The sequence below is a fragment of the Uloborus diversus genome, chromosome 2 (genome assembly GCF_026930045.1).
Source record: "Uloborus diversus isolate 005 chromosome 2, Udiv.v.3.1, whole genome shotgun sequence".
NCBI classification, from domain to species: domain Eukaryota; kingdom Metazoa; phylum Arthropoda; class Arachnida; order Araneae; family Uloboridae; genus Uloborus; species Uloborus diversus.
This window is the reverse complement of record NC_072732.1, coordinates 115,655,933-115,676,374: the sequence shown is the minus strand read 5'-3', so window position 1 is coordinate 115,676,374 and position 20,442 is coordinate 115,655,933. Positions and strand designations below refer to the sequence as shown.

Sequence of the window (20,442 nt, the reverse complement as noted above, 5' to 3'; positions counted from 1 at the left end):
AGAGTTGTCCAAAATGGGACAAAACGCCTGATTTTCTTTAAAAATAAAAAATTGCCCAGCAAAGTATGACGACTGAAAATTGCTTCTACATTTGAACGAAGTCATTGCCTGTTTTGTGATATTTTGATAGTTAAAATGTTAACCCTAACTCCAGTGGATTAATCCTAAACTCCAGTAGAAAGCATTCATTGTTGACAACTCTTTCGTTTCTTCATTCTCTTAAAATGAGAGTTTTACCAGTAAAACAATAGGGTTACCGGATCCAGTTCAGCTTCTCGAAAGAAAGCCTTTCCCTGCATGTCAAACATTACCCAAAAATATTATAAAATTATTCATTCGATTTTCATTGTGGGTAATGTCAGAAGCGTTACTCGATCAGTTATTTCGCCATTGTATGCATGAGGATACCTTAATGTTTTAAAATTAACAATAAAACTTATTACTAGAAAAGCGAGTCTTTTACTGAAATTCTAGGAGGCTGAGCCCCCTGGTATTTTCTTTTAATTATTAAAACTATACCTTTAAAGTTGTTGAAATTGTTTTGCTCATTCATTAATGACATGTTTTACTTTGTTTAATTAGCATGAATTTATTTTACCCGACTCATTGACAAGTTTTGTTTAAACAGTTCTGATATTCCATTTTTTTTCTTTTTTCTTTATTATTATTCTTTATTTATTTATTTTTTTTTTTTTTTGAATTTGGGTTGTAAGAGTGATTTTAATTTTTGACTATGCAAATTATACGTGAATTAATCGAATTCTAGCTTTCTATTAATACTTGTTCTTAGTTCCTTTTTCAAAGTTTTAAACTACTTAACAGTGTTGTTTCTAAAGATAGGATGAAATTTTATGAAGGAATTATCCCACATAATTAAGTATTTCATTTTTATCTGCAGCTCTTTTCAGGGCAAAGACACTTCTGTTGTGTCATAATTTAAAAGGAATTCAGAAGCAAAACTGCTGAGGCTAATTTAGTTAAGCAAACTTCTAAAACATAATGAAATTTTTATATACATAATAAAAGTTCATAGGAAATTCCTTTACCGGAGCGCCTATATATTGTGATGTGCTCCCGTATAACAACGTGGTGAAAGTTCTCACTCGTAATATTTATTACGTTATTGCCACTCATTCGTAATTATAATAAGGTGCTTCGGTGTTACAGTATCTTTCAGCTGGAGGAGGTTCTTCCGCAATAATTTGTTATTCACACAAAACTTATCTCAGTTTCAAGTTCTTCAATCTTTTTCAACCCTTCAAACGGATGGGTGCGGTTCGAATTAGATTTACTCAAACGATCTTTTGGTGCGCAGCATATGTTACACAGTGCATTAAGTTAAATTTTCGATAGATTAGTTGAATCGTTTATTCCAAAAGCTTAGTCAAGCGACAAAATCGTTAATTTTAGGAAAACAACTATATTACCATACATAATTATTAAATGATGATTGCAACATTTTTTGTTTTAAAGAAATATACGTTAATATGTATCCGTTTTACTTTAAAGCATTGCAATCCTTCTAGAAAAATTTTAATACGATGATGAATATGCTTTTTTGAAATTTTAGGGTTTGTCGCTTGACTGGTTTTTGAAATAAACGGTTACATTGTATATAAAAAAAGAACTTCAGAAAACTAAATTATAATAAAAATAAATAAAAAATATTATGATACAGTGAAAGTAATAAAAGGTTTTTGTAACGTATTTGTAAAACACCGATGATCTCCAAACACTAAAAAATACATTACTGATATCTGGCGGTAAAATAAATGATTGAGGAAAATATCGAGATTAAGTACGATTTGAAAAAGTTTCATTCAGAAAAAAAAATACTAAAACTGATTATTTTCGTTAAGCTAATGAGCAAATTGTCGAACACGAACATTCAGTTTGGTGTTAAGCAATTAAAAGACAGAGGGATGAACAGAACATAACCGTCGAAAAAAATATATAAAGTCATGAATCTTTGTTTTTATGTAATTTAAATTAACAAAGCGAATAAAAAAGCAATTAAGAATTAGACATAAAACATAAATTAATAACTGAGCAGAGTTTCCCTTTCAAGTCTAAAGGAACAGTTAAAAGACTTGAAGTTAATTATCTTAAAGAATTTCTGGAATGAGAGTCTATAATGAAAGGAATTCTTCCACCAAGATGCATCTTTAAGTGTTAAAAATACAATTGAGCGTGGGTGTTGTTTAAATAATGGTGGTAACGCCTTCGCTTTAGTTTACCAGAGCAAATAGCCGTTGAGAAACGAGTTTAGAAAATGAAAAATATTTAATCTTTTTAGTTTAAAAGTATATTAATAGCTTTCGAAAAAACATAAAACCATATTTTATATTTGTTTTATTCAAAAAAGTGCGTAATTTTTTTTTCTCAAATATAACGTGCATGACCATTTTCATAGATATGGTAAAGACGAGATTTTCCAGAACATAGTGAATTTTGAGAAAATGAAGTATCTTCAAAAATTGCTGCAGGAGAAAACATGCAGTTTTAATATAACATACCTACAAGAGAGGCTATAATGATTTGTAACATACGCATTATGAACTAAAAATATATCGAGACAGCATTTTATTGAATTTGTAAGACATAATTTCTTTATAAATGACTCAATTTTTTTTAATCAATTTTTAGTGCCAGAAACGAAAGACTTCGTGTGATTTTTCAAACAGTCATAAGGAGTTAACTTTAAAGTGTTACTCAAAACAAGAATAAAACTAATGTCTGCATTCCCTACAGCTCACTATAACGGATATTATTGGAGATGAAATAATATCCATTAACAGCCGTTTGAGACAGGATTTGGATAAAAGGATTGCTGTTATTTTTAATTTTCAAATGCAATTGGTTAGAATTTGTAGTGATAATTGTAATTTGGCAAGCTAGTGCCTTATTTTCGAACGCATCAAAATTTGTTAATTTATTGATGGAAGGATTAGCTCAGTTGAAGACGCAGATTATTCAATATATTAACTGGCATTTGTACTCTCCCCTCTCATTTCCGCGAAAACATTCGATATCAAGAGTCGTATGGTAACGGCACCACTCACAGACATGCTTAAGACATTGCTCTCAGGTTAACTCCATTTTCTGAGCATTTTAATGCATTTAGACTTTTGAGCTATTTTCTCTCATGCAAAAACATCTCATGTACTATTTGGCTGCTTCTGGATCCCCTGAATTAGGTAATTATATTTTTATTTGCTTAACTTCGAAAAAAAGTCCGACCCCAGTAACAGTCACCGAAAAATTTTATGATACCCGGTAACAGACAGGATGAGGGAAGGATGAGTACTAGATAAAAATCCCTTTTTCTCTTCAAAATGTGCAAAAGTTCTTTATTTTTAAACTAAAGCCTTATTAAATTTACATGAACATGAAACACCAGCTGACGTCGTGGTGGCCGTTCATAACCTTCCGCGACTGCCTTGAAAATACCAACTGACTCATAAAATTAACTCTGATAACACTTGACACCGTATTCATTGACGACAGCAACATCAATTTTACTCAGCTAAAAGGCTTATTATTTAAATCCAAACGAATGACTGTCTATTACTGGACCGTTGTCTGTTACAGGTGACCTTTTCCCTACTGGCAGATCAAATTTGTAGACTTTAGTCAGACGAAATTGGATGCATGAACTGACGAAGACAAATTTCTCCAAGGCGTGCCTTTCCCTAGTTAGTTTAATGTGTATATATTTTACTAATCATTAGATGCATTTTCTTTCTTGATATAACAAATAATAATAACGGTAAAAATGATTAGTTATTAGTTTACTGCTATCAAAGAATTGTAAAACTTATTGCGACGCTCAGTTTTGCAGTTTGAGAATGTAAAAAGACTACACTGTATTTGAAATTTAATTTTGATATTTTTTAATTGAAATCTTTTAAAAGTTTTTCGTTTCCGTACCACACTTTTAAAAGATGTGACTCTTTATCAGAATTTCTTTTGTTTCGGAACAAAAATGTATTGTCACTCAATTGAAAAAACTTGTTTGAAAAGTGTAGAAAAGGCATCCCTATTTAAACATTTGGAAAATATATCGCCTTTTTTCATCATTTTACTACGCTTTTCATAAAATAAACAGGAAAAGAATATTTGCAGAAAAAGTTAACAATCTTAACATATCGCCATCATTTATTTTCACTTTTGAGCAAAAACAATTTTACAAATACACTAAACGTGACGATTTGCCATATTCTTTTATTTAGTTACTTTAACTTCTACTGTATGCAAGTGCATTTTGCAAATGTGAACAATCTCTCCCCCTACCAATCTCAACATCGAAAGGATTGATGGAATGCCATTTAAATAGGAGCTCTTCACATTTCTCCTTTTGAGAAGAGAAATAATCTCAATTCGATTTCGCTTCAGAAAGACCTTCTTGCCAAATGTCCCTCTCTCGGACTATATATCTTCCTCAATTTATTTTTTCTTTCACTTTCCTATTTCTTCTGTTGACGAAATGGAGGAGAAGTGAAAAATCTGTTTCATTTCCCAATAGTCTATATGGTTTTGCTACTCAAGTTGTTGACATATTTCAGTTCTCATTTTAAACTTTTCGATAGTATTGGACTGACTGAAACTTATAGTGTTGCAATAGAGATAAGGCAAGAGATTCTAGAAAGAAATGTTTCATTTGGATTTATTATAGTGGATTTAAGAAGATAACTGTCATGTTTTATGAATACTGGACGAATAAAATCTCAAGATTAACCTTACTGTCAACAAATTATTTACAAAAATCATACATTGTAAAGAAACTATTATTCAACTCAAAATAGTCTTTTTAAATCATTTATCTACTTATTAATTAATGCATAAAAACCCATGGGTTACTTAGTTTGAAATGAGAAAAAGTATTTAATTAAAGTATTAAGTTTAAAAAAGAGCTAAACTCAGCGTGGAAATAAAACTTGTATCTCAAATTACTTACACTAAAAGTAACTATTAATGAATTAAATTAATGTATTCCGTATGTTAAAAGGCTTGAAACTTAGTACAGTCGACTCCCGCTATAACGCGATCCAACTGACGCGAAATGGCTATAACGCGATTTTTCCCCCGGTAAAGAAGTTTAGACCTAACGCGTATTCTTCGCCCGCAAAACGAAAACTTTCCGAAGGGAATCGCGGTGTGTAAGTATCGGCTTTGTTATTGGATACTATAAACTTTTTTTCGTGAATGGACCTTCATCCCTTTGGCATCACTGCGAGTTGAAGTTCCCACACCGTACTAGTCTGAACATCGCTTTATACAAATAACTACTTCTCATTTTCCATTTATTTTTTTCATTCTATATGGGAAAGCTCATGAATTATAATGACCCCTAAGAGAGCTGTTTCATTTAAAGTTTATGAAAATAGAATAAAAAAGAGAAAGTTTCTGACAATTAAAAGAAAAACTAAAGATTATGTGCTTGAACAGCTATAAAATGCGTCGAAGGTAGCACGACATTTAAGTATGAGTGAATTTTCTATATCTACAATTAAAAAGACAGAAAATGAAATCCGTAAAAGTTCACCGAGTAGTTTCTAAAAAAATGCAAAAATTATGAAAATAGAAGCTGCTCTTGTATTGTGAATTTAAGAAATCATTAAGACAACAATAAAGACGTTAATGCAAATAAAAACTCAGTTTTTTATGTAAGAAACAATAATGTTAAGTTAAGAAATGGTTTTTAACAGTTTGAGGTGATGTTTACAAGTGTCTTTAATTATATGTGTCCGTTTATAAAAGTTTTTACGCATACCCTTTTCCACAACGCGAAATTTCGACTTACGCGCGGGGTCTTGGAACGCATCCCTCACGGAAGTCGGGACTCCACTTTACACCCAAAACTGTTTTTGTGCGGTCTTTTTTGTGCGATTTTTTTTTTTTTTTTTTTTTTTGTGGTATTTGAAAACTTCAATCACATTGGGACCCAATTGACGAAATTATTTTTAAAACGAGTGCGGGGTAGTATCTATAAGTGATCACTTAGGTACACCGATGGGACAGTCACTGTGACCTTCCAGAAAATTCCTTATACAGGAAATTTTGTCCGACTACTCGGCAAAATTATCGCTTGTTGAGCAATCACGATTGCTTATTGCTTTCATTTGACTGTTTTGAATTCTATGATTTTATTTTCCCACCCCGCAGCACCGTCGGCCGGCCGCCTCATGAGGCTGCTCCTCTAGTGAAAACTTTCTCCAGGTTGCGCCAATATCCTACACTTACACACATACATACACGCACGTACACACACACCCACACACACACATAGTACACCTACACACACAAACACATACACACACACAAGCACATACACACTCAAACAAACACACACACGCATACATACAGACACCTACACACACAACTACCCGCACACTCATACCTGCACACAGACACAAACACACATGCCTACACATACATACACATACCCCCTGCACACAAACACACATACCCCCCACACACACATATAAACACACACGCCTACACACATACACACACTCGTGATTGCGAAAAACATAAGTTGAATTCAAGAGGTCAAAATTCAAATTATTTTTTTCCTTTTGTTTTACTTTGATTTCTTTTAAAGATAAGCAAATCCTTGTTATTCTTTAAGTTTATGGGTGTCTTTCTATATAAGACATTTTTATGCGGGCCCTATCATTGAAAACATATCAAAATAGATTGAGGGAAGACTTTCATTCATGAAACCAGGAGCCCAAGTCACGTGATAGATTTTAAAGCAAAGCATGGGAAAAAATAAGGTTTCTTTCGCTTGTTTCACGCAAAACATTCCAACCATTCGTCGTTTGCTGAGTCACGTGACTTGGGGTCTTTGGGTCAGCTTTTGCTAAGCCAATGTTTGGACTTGCTCCCACCATTTTAATTCCTGCTCTAAGGCCCCTATCCACTGTATAAGAAAATAACTGTGTTGCGAAAACAATTATTTATTGCTATTCATGAAGTTTCTAACATTTTTTACTGCAATTTTTTTAATGTGGTCTCTATCAACCGCATAAAAACAGGTTTGGATGTATTGTATCTGAAAATGAAATGAAAAGTATTGGTTAGTAGAAAAATGAGTTTTAAAAGTTGAAAAAAAAAAAGTCTAGAAGAATCTTTATACAATAATCGACATCACGCACGTTTCAAATTTAACATGTGGACTATTAATTACCACATAAGCGGGAAACCACCATCACATGATCAAATTATACTAAAACTTTCCTTACTACTGTAAAGAAAGTTTACATAATAAAAAAAAGTTTGCACATACGTACAAACATTACGTAGAGATAAAAAGTAGAAATGTATTCACCTAGACAAAGTTCTTTATGTTTGTAATTTGCTGAGCAAAAGTTGTTTTACAATTTTTTAAAAAATTCGTTTGAATGAAGTAAACATGTCACGTGCAGGCCAATAGAGGCTGTCTATCAAATATAGATTTTCCAACTATAGCAAAATATCCCCTGAACATATTGCTGCGATATTTTAAATATGTATTTTACTATAATACAATTTTTTTTTCGTTTCAAAACACCCTTTCTACAGGAAATCAGATACTTAGCTCTGCATGTAACAAATTAATATCCGTATATTAAAAACAAAAACAATAAATACATTTTTTTGGAGAATTCGTGTATAATTTCTTAGACAAAAGCAGTTTGTTTATACCTGTTTTGAAATGAAGTACAGTGAAACCTGTGTAAGTTGATCACTCGCGGTGCACTATTTTAGTGGTCAACTTAAGCAGGTGGTCAACTTGTAGAGGTTGAATTATACGATATAGATCTAATTTTGTGCCTGAAAATAGCGGTCAACTTAGACAGATGGTCATCTTATACAGGTATTCAACTTTACAGGTTTTACTTTATAGATTTGTCAAGTGCAGGATGAAATGTCTGCTTTTTCGTGGTATGGCTCATAAGTCCATTTAGGCATCTATTTTTTTTTATGATTTTTATTTATTTTTTATACTATCAAGACATAACAAAGTGGTGGAATGCCTTCGGCAACTTCTTTATTTTTTTTTTCCTTTTTTTTGTATATTTTTGAGCGGATACTTGGAAACATGACCAGCACAAACGCAATACATATGCAACCCCCTCCACCCCCCCCCCACCAATTATATAATATGCCTGTGTAAGATCCTAGATGACGAATGTTTTGAAATTTAGGTGAGAATTTATAATATATCTGCTAAAAACTCGCCTTGAATTTTCTTTGAAACGCGCGTGTTTAAAAGTATAACTGAAAATTTTCAGTATATATGCATAAGATTACGATATATGTTTCCTAAATTTACTTTTAGAAGATTTTTTTCCTGAAATGCAGTAAATTACCCAAAAATATCTAGAAAATACAAAAACGAATTCTTGACTGTTAGCAGCTTTTCGGAAAGGAACTCAACTCTGTTTCCCTTTTTGGTGTTGGATCTATATTCAAGTTTCCAATCCTTTAGACCGTATTACCACCATTTGGTTACCTTTTAGCTGGAAGCTTTAGGATTGCCATATAGCACGAGAGGCATTAAAATATGGTTAAATGGGAGGAAGATTGCATGATTTATGCATGTAGTTCACTTCAAAATGGCAACACGGAAGTGAAGAAAGCTTTCAAGACATGAACGTTCTTTTCCTACTAGCCCAATTATAAATAGTCCTTAAGTTCTCATTTGCATTAAATTGTTTCCCATAAGCAAAATATCATGTCATTTTCTAGATTCTCACATTATTTTATGGCTGCAATAGAGTTAACAAAAATCTTACTTCTGATTTTAAAGTACAAAGGACTCTCTCTATTCTGAACACTCATGGGACCGAACAAAAGTGTTCATATTATCGGGGTGTTCATTAAAGAGGGAGATTAGATATACATGTACATGTTCAGTGCACTCTATCTGAACACTCCCTAATGTGTTTAATGAACCCAGACATTCTAAACACATTTTGATGGTCCCGGCGAAACTCCAAAGAACTTAACATAGACTTACCTCCCTGTACTCTGAACACCCTATAATATGAACACCCCGGTATTATGAACACTATTTTTTAACCCCGCTCAATTATTACCACTCTATATACTGAACATTTTCACAATCGGTACACGGGATTTTCCTATGAATCAAATTGGTAAACCTGAAATACTTTCACAATTTTATCACAATGATTGAAAACCATTCAGAAGAAGATAAGAGGAGGAAGACAAATTATTTTAATTGGATATTGCTGCATTACATGAAATCATTCAGCTAAGCAATATAAGCCTGAAGTTTCTCTCAGTGAACTGCGTATTCCAAGAATGCAACCGTTGTGTCGCATGTGGTTGAGAATCACCCATAAACTTTTTCACTTGCATGATAATATGTACTTTGCATGAATACACAATGCAAAAACATTGAAAATTACTCTCTTTTTTTCTAGTAGGTGTTGTACCGCTAGCTATATTAAAATATGTATTTTATTGTTGAATGTTTTGTCAAACTTTTTGAACTTTATTTTTTTTAATTTTTTAATTAAAAAAAAGAAATGTAAGAGTTTAGGTTCTACTGAGTTGGATTAGACATTGCGCCAGCAACCAATCCAAAATTCAGTACCTCTGTCTCAGTAGCTTGTACTTTAGCACTAGGCAAATTACTGAACATAGTCCATTATAGCAATGAAATACAAACGCATGCATTATCCAGTCTCCCTCCATAATAAACACCCCCATAATCCCATAATCTGAACAGTTTTGTTCGGTCCCATGAGTGTTCAGAATAGAGAGAGTCCACTGTAACCAATTGTATTAATAAACTATGTTCAGTACTTTTCCTTGTAAACACCAGTTACTGAGATAGAAATGCTGAACTTCAATTTTTTTTTTTTTTTCGTTTTTCAAAAATATTTGGTTTTTACAAGAAACTGGTAAAAACTAGTGAAATCGCAGAATGTTGACAGGAAGTTATTTGAGAAGTTTCAGAATTTTCTTACTGTGTAGTTTAAAATGCTTATGATTTTTGAATAAAAAAAAAGTCTGAATTAAGGTTGTTTAAGCATTGTAAAGGCAAACGCCCCCCTCCCCTCCCTCTTCATAAAAAAACCCCAAGTATATTTTGACACTGGTATCTAAAAATATTTTTCACTAGAGTGAGAAGTCTGCAATCATGCAACATGAAAAAACCAGGAAACTTTTTTTTTTCAAAAATACTTAGTTTTTACAGGAAACGGCTAGAATCTCGTGAAATCGCGGAACGCTGCCAAGAAGTGATCTATGACGATTCAGACTTTTCTTACAGTGTACTTTAAAAAAGATTATCATTTTTGAATAAAATCGTCAGAATACAGGTTGTTTAAGTATAGATAAAAAGGCAAACGCTAAATATAAAAGCTAAGTGTTTTTTGAAACTGGTAGTTAAAAATATTTTTCACAGGATTGAGAAGTTCCGCAATCATGCAACGTGTAATAAATTAGATTTTTTTTTTTTAAATGCTTGGGTTTCACAGGAAACTGGCAGAAATCCCGGAACTTATCTGTGATGTTTCAGAATTTCTTACAGTGTACTCTTAAACGCTTTTAAGTTTTGAATAAAAAAGTTTGAATTTAGGTTGTTTGAGTATTGTTAAAAGGCAAGCGTTTTAAACATATGATTTTCAACTAGTTCGGAACAATTGTAAAGAACATTCGACTGCTTAACTACCGGTATCCCTTAACTTGTTAAAAAAACGAAACTCTTGCAAATGAAAACTAAGAAAATGACAAAAAGAATAAAGTAATATATCTTGCTTTCGAGTCAATTTAACGAGTTTAACGTAAAAAGAAGATTGATAAACGTAAAGGGAAGAGCAAAGCAATTTTTAAAAAACTTTTCTTTTTGAGTTAAATTACTTTTTTCTCAGTAACAGATTTTTTTTTCTTTTTTTATTTATTTCCTATTTCTAGAAAAATGAAGTAGAATAATGTCTTCGAGTTCCAACGGAAGCACTCTTTATTTTATAGTTCTATTCGTCAAGTTCTACTGCGAATCCAATTAAAAAAAATGTCTTATGTTTTGAACATAGAACAAAAAGTAAAAGAGAAACTGAAGTAAAATAAAATGTATGTATTTTTTACAGAAGAATCTGAAAACTGCTATTGTAACGAACTAGAGCTGCCACGTGGCGGAATGCTCAAACGTCATTGGCTGCGAAGGTTTCTCAATTCGCCAGTGACAGATACGCTTTCAAAGAACTATTCGCTTCGATTGACGAATGAAATAGAGTACAAATTTTTGTTTCACAGGGAAAAAGTTTTTTTTTCTTTTTTAGTCAATTGCTTTTATGAAAAAAACTAACACTGTAAACAAAAATTCAGATTTTTTTTTTCATTCGAACTATATGTTGCTAAAAATTACGGTAGGGTAAACAAAATTAAGGGTGGCCAGTGCTTCAGTAGTGGTCACTTCAAGGTTACTTATATATTTTGAAGAAAGAAATGAACAATAATAACGTAATTAATATATTGGTACTTAACGTAAATATCGTATTAAATTCATTTTATTTATCAGTTATTTGAATTTAAAGTAAGTGATGTAAATTCTTCAGATGGAAGAATGTCAGATGTCCATTACAGAAATTTTCAGATTTTGCAGCGGCCACTAATGAACCAAATTTGAGGTTTGGAAAAAAAATGAATGAAAAATTGAACTAATTGAAATTCTCGCCTTTTTAAGAAATGGGACGATTAAAGAAGAGTTGGGCTGTAATACGCTCATTGAGTTTCAAGAGAGGTAATTAATATTGTAGATTCACAGTTTAAAAATTTACTTCACTGTGACATATAACAGTGCGTTTCAAATCTTAAAGTGGCCACTACTGGTGTGTTTACCTTATATCGTCAAATTAAGCTGTAATGTTAATTCACATTTATAATAATTGAAATGTTTTTTAATGCTTTTCAAGTAACTACGAAACCTTTTTCTTTATTTATTTATTTTTTTATTTATTTATTTATTTTTTTTTTTTTTTTGAAAGAGGCAACAAAAGGACACAAACTGAATTTGCTAAAATTATCCTTAATGTCTAAACGAATTCAAAGTTATAGCATCTATGCCATAAACACGTGCGAGTCTATGTGTGTGTGTCGCCTCTGAACTTGTCAATGTCTACAAGGTCAAAGCTGGTACCGTTGTATACAGGACATCTAGAGGAACCAATTCTGCCCTATCTCGCTCCTCTACTCACTCCTGTCTTAACCTTATAATCTATGAAACCTTAAAGGGCCGAAGATATTAATTGATAAAAACCAGTCTTCTGAACAAACATATCACACTTCAGGGTCCCCCGTAACCACCACTATTTGGTTTACCGATTGGTTGGGCCCTGAAGACAGCTCTGTTCTTTTTTTCTAGACCAGAAGAACATGAATCCTTGATCTTACACCCCCTGAGGTAACGATTCACTTGGAGGACTTTGTGACCACGACATATTTAATGTACCCCACTTACCATTAACGAACACGGAGGATCTTCGACCGGCTGGCATAGGACCTGGGACCCGTCCTTCTTTCACGGCCCCTATTGGAAATACAGGACGTCTACATGATATCCAGGGGGAAAAGCTTGAAAATCATCATGATGAAGCTCATTGGTATTTTATAATGCCTGTAGGAAACCAACAAAAAAAAAAAAAAAAAAAAAAAAAATTGAAATTCTAATTTTTATTGCTGCTTGAGAATTTACAGTAACTTTTGGAGACAAATATTTGTCTTTTTTCTTTTTGTAATAATTCAAAACGTATAAAATTCATCGAATATTTTCCTTCAAGCAACAATAATAAAGTAAAATTAATTTAATGCAAATTAACATTAAATTCTTTCAGATGTGCATAAATTTTGTCGTGTGTTGTTTATTTTCCATAAAAGATTATGATTTGAATCTCCTTTTGGCGGCTAGCTTTTTTTTCTCCTTTTTCGCTACACTGTAACATGTCTTTACATTACGTAATTTTTGTATGCCCACAAAAATAAATCGAGAAAAATATAAAGAATTCATGCACCATGGGCATATGCATCAAAATAATTACACATCAAACTTATTACATAGCTATTTATCATTAGAATGAAATATTTTTTTTAGTTATGAAATCCAACCCCTTATTGGTCAAAACTTTCACGTGATTCAATCAACCAACTTAAATTGCGGTCGACCAATGGATCTACGGTAAATTTATTAGAACGACTTCGGAAACAACCAGTTAACCGGTAGCTCTATTAAAACGCTCTTTTTAGTCACCGGTCGATCGGTAGCGTTATGCGAACGTAACCTTTGCAAACTTAAGCTTTTTTGAATAAAAATTACACTGTTAAAATAAAGCCTGAAATTTTACCGTAAAAGTTACTGGCATCCATGTTGCCAGCAGGTTTAATCCCAGGACTTTCGAATTGGCAGGCTGCCCACCATACGAGTTGGGACACGTCGAGTGATTGGAAATACGGTATTATCTGCTTTATTTTCTTCGGTACAATTTACTGTAAATTTTTTCTGTACAGTAAGCACTTCATTTTCCAGTTCTATTTACCATAAAAGTTTCCGGAATTTTTAACAGTATAGCTAAAAGTTTCAGGAATCTCCCTCATCCCACTGATTGGACTAAATCTAGCTTCAAAATAAATATCTGTCTTGTAACAGAATTACCACAATATTACAATAAGTTAAATATCTGCCTCCCTTTTATGGGCAACCTTAACCCACACGGCAGAGTTCTGAGGTAGCTATTACTTACAACAAAAGATAGTTTCATTTCGTCGCATCCGTAGCAAAAATTCGATGTCATCAAGGTTGCATTTTTAGTGTGAGACATTTGGTCGCGTAAACTTGTCGGAAAGAAAACGACGTGAGATCATAAAAATATCGCTGAAGAAAAACTGAGCAGTCAATCTTTATAAATGAAAACTTCTTTTCTGTGAGAACATGGTTTTGCTCTTCCATAAAGAAGCGATGCATAAAGTTTTGATGCGAAACTGAGCTTTTGAATTATTGAACAGGTGGACTAAAGTTGAGTATTTCTACATATGTAAGTGGTGTGTAAAAGTTTGATCCACGGAAGAAATTTACTAGCGAAAATATTTTTTTCGGCGTCATTTTGTTTTGAAGTTGGAATAGCAACTATTTAAATGTATGTGATCCATCAATTTAGGTTTTTCTTCTCTTTTGATGTTTTCAGGAAAGAAAAAAGTAGGGATTTTTTTTTTTTTTTTGAAGATTTAAAAGCGCAATTTCAGACTTTTTTTGTTAAGTTTATGAAAAATATTACAATTTTTTTTTATAAAGAAACCGGTGATACTCTTTTAGTTTTAAATTTAAGAACTGCAGTTTGCCATTGTCTTGTCAACAAGTTATGAATTAATACGCCGCCATTTAAAATTTAAAGCAAATGTAGTTAAACTTGGCATATACAATCAAAATTAAATTGAATTCGACAGGTAACAAAGGAGCAAAATGTTAAACGATAAGATTATCTTTCATAAATATGACTATTGCCTAAGAGATCTTTCCAGCCTTAACTCCTTTTTTACTTCCTTTTACAAAAAAGTATTATTGTGTTCGCGAAAAAATTTTCACTCAAATCGATCTTAATTTCCATTTTACTCACCCCCGAATGAATATTGAGTTTTTTTTTTTTTTTCAACTCGATCAGACAAGGATAAGTGCCCAAGAACGTATATACACGCGAAATATCCGTAATGACGATTCCCGAGTTAATTAGAACGAATTTTCTCGCGACGTCTGTATGTACGTATGTATGTCGCATACTCAAGAACGGTAATTCCTAGAAAGTTGAAATTCGGTACGTAGACTCCTAGTGGGGTCTAATTGTGCACCTCCTCTTTTGGTTGCATTCGGGTGTTTCTAAAGGTGTCTTTTGCCCCTTTTTGGAGGGAAATCATTGTTAATTTCGATGTAAACTCAAGTAGTGTTATAATTTGGCGAACACTTGGCGATATATCGCCAGTCTTTTGGTCGCCAAGTTTTATCGCCAACTTGGCGACAAATTTGGTGATTTCTTTTATTTATTTATTTTTTTTTAAATCTGCAATTTAGCCATTGTAGGTGATATAGTAAACTATTGAATCACATTAAAATTGCCAGTAATGGGGAAATGACAATTAATTGGAGTAAAAGGAAGTCATGTGATGCACACATCAGCTCGTTTACCTTTTTGGATAAAAGTTGTTTTTAACAATTGCTAAGCATTCAATACATTACGTACTTGAAAGGTAAAGGACACTAGATCCATTTTTGTAAATCGATACTTAAGCACCATCTTACTCAACGTGTTATACTGTATTTTGAGGTGTAAGGTGCTAATATTTTGATACACATTTTTTTTATTTTGTTGGCCCATGAATGACAAAGCCGCAATACAAATCATACGTAAAATCTTTAAACTCATTTTTAACTTCATTTTGTTTTTGTGACTTAGTGCCCTTTTCTTTCCAGACAGAAATTTGCAAAATATACTTCTAGACTTCATTACTGGAATTTTTATTTATTTTAGGTGATTAAACGTTTGTGCAATGATGTCAATAATTATGCAGAGTTTCTAAATCATATTATTTGAAAACATAAATTTCCGGCACAATAAGTAACACATCAAAAGTAAAGTAGTGGAAAAAAACATCCAGCATCCATTTGAATTTTGACGTCAGGAATTCCAATTATGTTTTTCGCAATCACGAACTGTGATAGGGCCCTGCTCGTTAGGTTTTCGTTTCTACAAATGGAATGGAATGAAAATGGTCAAAAAATTTGCACCCGTCATATTATGACTGGTGATTTTATAGATTAGGTAATATAAGGCACATCCATGAAAAGAGATACGGTGATTAGGATGTGGTAATAAAGATAAAGATTTTATGACCGATATCCACCAGTACACTTATCGTAAAGATTTACAGAGTATAATGATTTGTATTTTTATTATTTATCAATCTTAAATGATGGAAATTAGTAATCTGGCTATTATGTACTCAGATGAAGTTTTAATGTTTAAGTTCATCTATATAGGTGTTTTTTCTAAAAAAACTTTTTTCACACAAAAAAATAAAAAAATCTTTTTTGATCAATCAAGTTTGCTTGAGTTAAGCCTCGAAAAAGTATGAATAAAAACAAACCACAGATCGACACCGAATAATTTTGCTCTACAAATAAATATAAAAAACTGCCGTCATGGTAATCTGAAAAATCAGAGCAAAATCGACTTTGGTAAAGTGAGGATAGTAAGCAATTCGTGATTTCTCAAAAAAAAAAAAAAAAAAAAACACATTTCTTCTGAATTAAATTTTACATGTTGAAAAAAACGTTTCTATTATCAAGATTGTGTGAAGTAAAGACATCTAAAATGCTGTTTCTGTCATAAACTCGTCGTATCTATTCACAGCTCCGAAAAGTAAAGAACATAGTGAAAAGCTTTTAAAGACTGAAGCATGCAATAACATTTTTACTCCTCACCCACCTTTCTTTTCCCTTATCAAATTGAAAACATTTACCAAAAATAGGGGAGAATGAGTTTTATTTCAGAAGACAGAAAAGCGAAAAACTGTCACAATTTCCCGATAATGACCATTGTAGGCACTGATGGCACATTCCCGGGATTCACATGTTGTCAGGCGTGAAATGAACATCGTTACACAAACAATGAAACGACAAAAAAGAATGAAGGAAGAAACCTCTTTAAATGATTCGCTTTCGAGTGAGAATTGCAGAAATTCAGACAAAAAAGATTTTTAAATCTAAACCTCTGCTGGAAAAGTACGGCAAAGATACCTTCTTATTATGTTCGAAAGATTCCCTAAACACGCCGAATGTTGTTTTATTTTATTCTACTTATTAATTTATTTATTTTTTGCAGACATTCGTTTGAAAAAAATTTTTAATAAAAGATTTGTGACAGGTTTTTCACGAAGTCGCTATTCACAGGAAGTACGTTAAATAGTCCTTAGCGTTTCTAGTGTGTTAGTTCAAACAAGAGATGCGTTGATTAAAAATTATTTAAAATTATAGTATTTCTAAAAAAGCATAGTAACTCATTTGTGTTTATTAGTGCTAACGTAACTACTTCCAAATGCTATCGTTTGCACGTGTGCATGAGCCAACCGGTGTATAATGCCAACTCCCTACTTTTGCACCAAAAATCTTTCAAAAGTGAATTTCCGCGTATAATGTCTGTTAAATACCTAGATGGTTTATTTTAGGAAATAAGCCGTTGATCTTTCATAATTAAAAACTGAGCGTATGTACCTATCTATGTATCTATCTATATTCGAGTTAATTCTCCCAAACGCCAGTGAACAGACTAGCGAACTAGGTATCGATAGATTCGTAATTTTTTCGTCTTTAAGTTTGGCTATTTAACATAATTCTCCAATAATATTAATGGAGATATCAATTAAAAAATTATTCATTATGATATTTAGAATTTCGTCATAAAATAAATATTTTTCGAAGGTTTAACTCCATTCAAATTGTTATTCAGTGCATCCTCTCAACTTTCCGTAACATTTTTTTTTAATTTGAAGAAAATGATTGCAACAAAAGATCTGTTACCTGTTTTTTCTCGAATATGAACAAATAAAATTATGTCTTTTGTTTTGGGACTTTTCCTGTAATCAAGGGATTTAAAATGTTTTCTTTTTGGTTATTTTTGCGCAATCTGCCGCAAAATTGTACTGTTTTTTTTTTTATTTTTAAACCAAGCATGAAAGTTAAACTTGCGTCACTTCACATAATTTTTAGTTTCGAGGTAGACCACGCAAAGCCGGGCGAAGCAGATAGTATACTTATAACATTGTAGAATCTTATATACAGTACTCGTATTGATGGCTTCAGACGACATACACATTACAAACTGGTAATTTGGGGAAGGGGGAAAAATCGTACGCAGTGGCGGATCTAGAACTTGGACAAGGGGGGGGCTAACTTAGGTCTGTTAAAAAAAAAAAAAAGTCCAGTATAATATCGTTCAGCATCCTTTTCACGAGAATGTTACGACATTTGTTATTTAAAATAAGCATATGTTTATTTTTAACTTGTAAAACATGAAATACACTAAAAAATTGTCAAAAGAGTTTATTTTTTAAAATGATTATGAAACAATTTTTCAAAAACACAGTCGGCACATTAGTTGTAAGAAAATAAAATGATTTAATTTGTTACTCTAGTTTAAAAATACTTTAAACATTATTTGACATGTTCCCAGTTTTCCAAGCACATTCTCCTCTTCTTACTTTTGCAGAAGAGTTCAATTATTTTGTCGACAGATACATCTCTATCTCTTGCCACATTTGCTAGAGCAAGTCCATTTAACCGTACTTCTCCCATTGTGCTTCTTAAATAGGTTTTTATCCTTTTTAAGGTAGAAAAACTACGTTCAGCTGTTGAAGTCGTTACTGGGATTGTTGCGAAAATTTGGAGAAGAACAGCAATAGATGGGAAAAACGAAGGGTCTAGCTCTTTCAGTGCCCCGATAGCTGTTGTAGGAGGACCGCATATCGGCAGCCATTTATTCCTCCACATCTTGATTTCTGCTAATAGCAAGCTCAAACTTCCTAGTTCATCTGTAAAATTCCTGTATTTTTCTGCAGCAGTTATAATATTTTTGTCAGTATACCTCGACAAGTTCGATGGAATTAGACCTTCGAGGTGAAGCACTCCAAGAAAATCTCTGCTAAATCTGCAATCAATCTCGGAAATGAAGTGATCTATCAGAGGAAGAAAGACTGTTCGTCTGAAATAAACTTCTGGATTTTCTGGAGGTGTACAGTCTCGAGCACTTTTACGCTTTCCTGATCTGGGTATTTCTAACTCCAGATCCAATTCTTCAGCAATTTCAAGGCAGTTTTTGTAAATAGTTTGAAATTCGAGTTCTGCGTTTTGTCTTACACTCCGAAAAGTGTCCAAAACTTGAGACACATTAGCTAATGCAGAAGACAAATCCTGCTTCGGGCTTTGCAACTGCTGACTTAGCCTCAGTGTCAAACTGAGACAGTACACTGATATTTCGACGCCAACAATAAATTCACTCCTTTTTATTGAAGCATTTAACATATATGCTTTTGTTGACGCTTCGGAAGAGGCAGTTGTATGTAAACTTTCCAGCACAGTCACAACAGGAACAAGTAGTTCCTTAAATGTTATTAGGCTGTCATGCCTTTCTACCCACCGTGTAGGGCAAAGTGCTTTCAATCTCTTTTTTTTAGTTTCCGAAAAGTCTTGCTTTTCTACAACATCGATTAATGCATTTGTTCTGTGCGCAGAAGCCGAGAGAAACACAGAGACAGTCTCAACTGTTCCCATTACGTTTCTTATAACAGGAATTTGGCAGCTTTTTGTGATGCACAAATTCAGGGAATGGCTGAAACAATGAGTATAAATGGCGAGGGGTTGCTGCTCGGAAATTAGAGCTTGAACGCCCTTAAATGGCCCAGACATGTTGCTTGCTCCATCGTAGCCTTGTCCACAGAGGTATTTGTAAGACAAATTCAGTTTTGTCAGTTCTTCGTCTATTGCGGATTTAATCGATAAACCAGTTGTCGCTTTGAGTTCCACGAATCCAAGGAAATCTTCCCTGGTTGTGAAACTGTCTATGTCGACATATCGCACACAAAACGTAAGCTGCTCCTTCTTACTTTCATCTGTGGTTTCATCACATATTATTGAGAAGTATTTGGCTTTTTGTATACTACTCGTAATCTCCGAACGGATATAATCGCCAATGCATTCGATTATGTCGTTTTGGATTGTTTTGCTGATATGTGTACTGTTTTTTCTGCAAGTGGTAAGGTGCGTTTTCAAATCTTCATCACCAGCATCAATTCTAAAAGCCAATAGACTTTTGAAAACACCCTGGTTTCCTCTTAATGCATTTTCTTGCTCTTCCCTGCTGTTCAAATTGCCGTCATCCCTATGACCTCTCAAAGGCAGATTGTTATGGGCACAAAACAGTACGGTTTTTACTATAGGCTTCAAGCGTTTTAAATTTTGCTCTATTATAGAGGCTTTTCTAGCGTCTATCAGGAGGCCAACATGACTTACTGAACTTCCAGGAATAGGCTCCATGGATTGTTTAAAATGCAGGGCTTTTTCCACAGAAAATTGATGGTATTGGGTAGTTTGGTGATATTTTAGTTCTTCTGTAGCTTTCTTAAACTTAATCAACGGCTCCTTAACGAATGTTTTAAGCACCTGAAAATAAATAAACATCTTATTAAACTGCAATATAAAAAAAAATTTGACGCTCAATTATTATCCCAATTTAGGTGTTAAGAACCGGGTGGAACATTAGAAGCAAAAGTCTTTCGAAATAATTCAAACTAATTTATGTTGATATTCGAGGTTTTATCTTTTAACAGTATGCATGAGTTGCTTATTCCTTTGTATTACTTGATTTCGAATTGAGGTAATTTCAATAA

At 32.9% G+C, this 20,442-nt stretch overlaps 1 protein-coding gene across 1 annotated transcript; it reads right to left on the bottom strand.

Moving 5' to 3' along the window:
• Positions 1–18,211: 18,211 nt before the first annotated feature.
• On the bottom strand, positions 18,212–20,089 carry LOC129216502 (52 kDa repressor of the inhibitor of the protein kinase-like). The gene has a single exon (XM_054850716.1). It carries the CDS (start codon positions 20,087–20,089, stop codon positions 18,212–18,214), a length of 1,878 nt encoding a protein of 625 aa, XP_054706691.1.
• Positions 20,090–20,442: the final 353 nt, after the last annotated feature.

Bases quoted from the DNA above. Each gene is read 5' to 3' on its own strand.
- LOC129216502 (XM_054850716.1), bottom strand. From the start codon at position 20,089: ATGGAGCCTATTCCTGGAAGTTCAGTAAGTCATGTTGGCCTCCTGATA.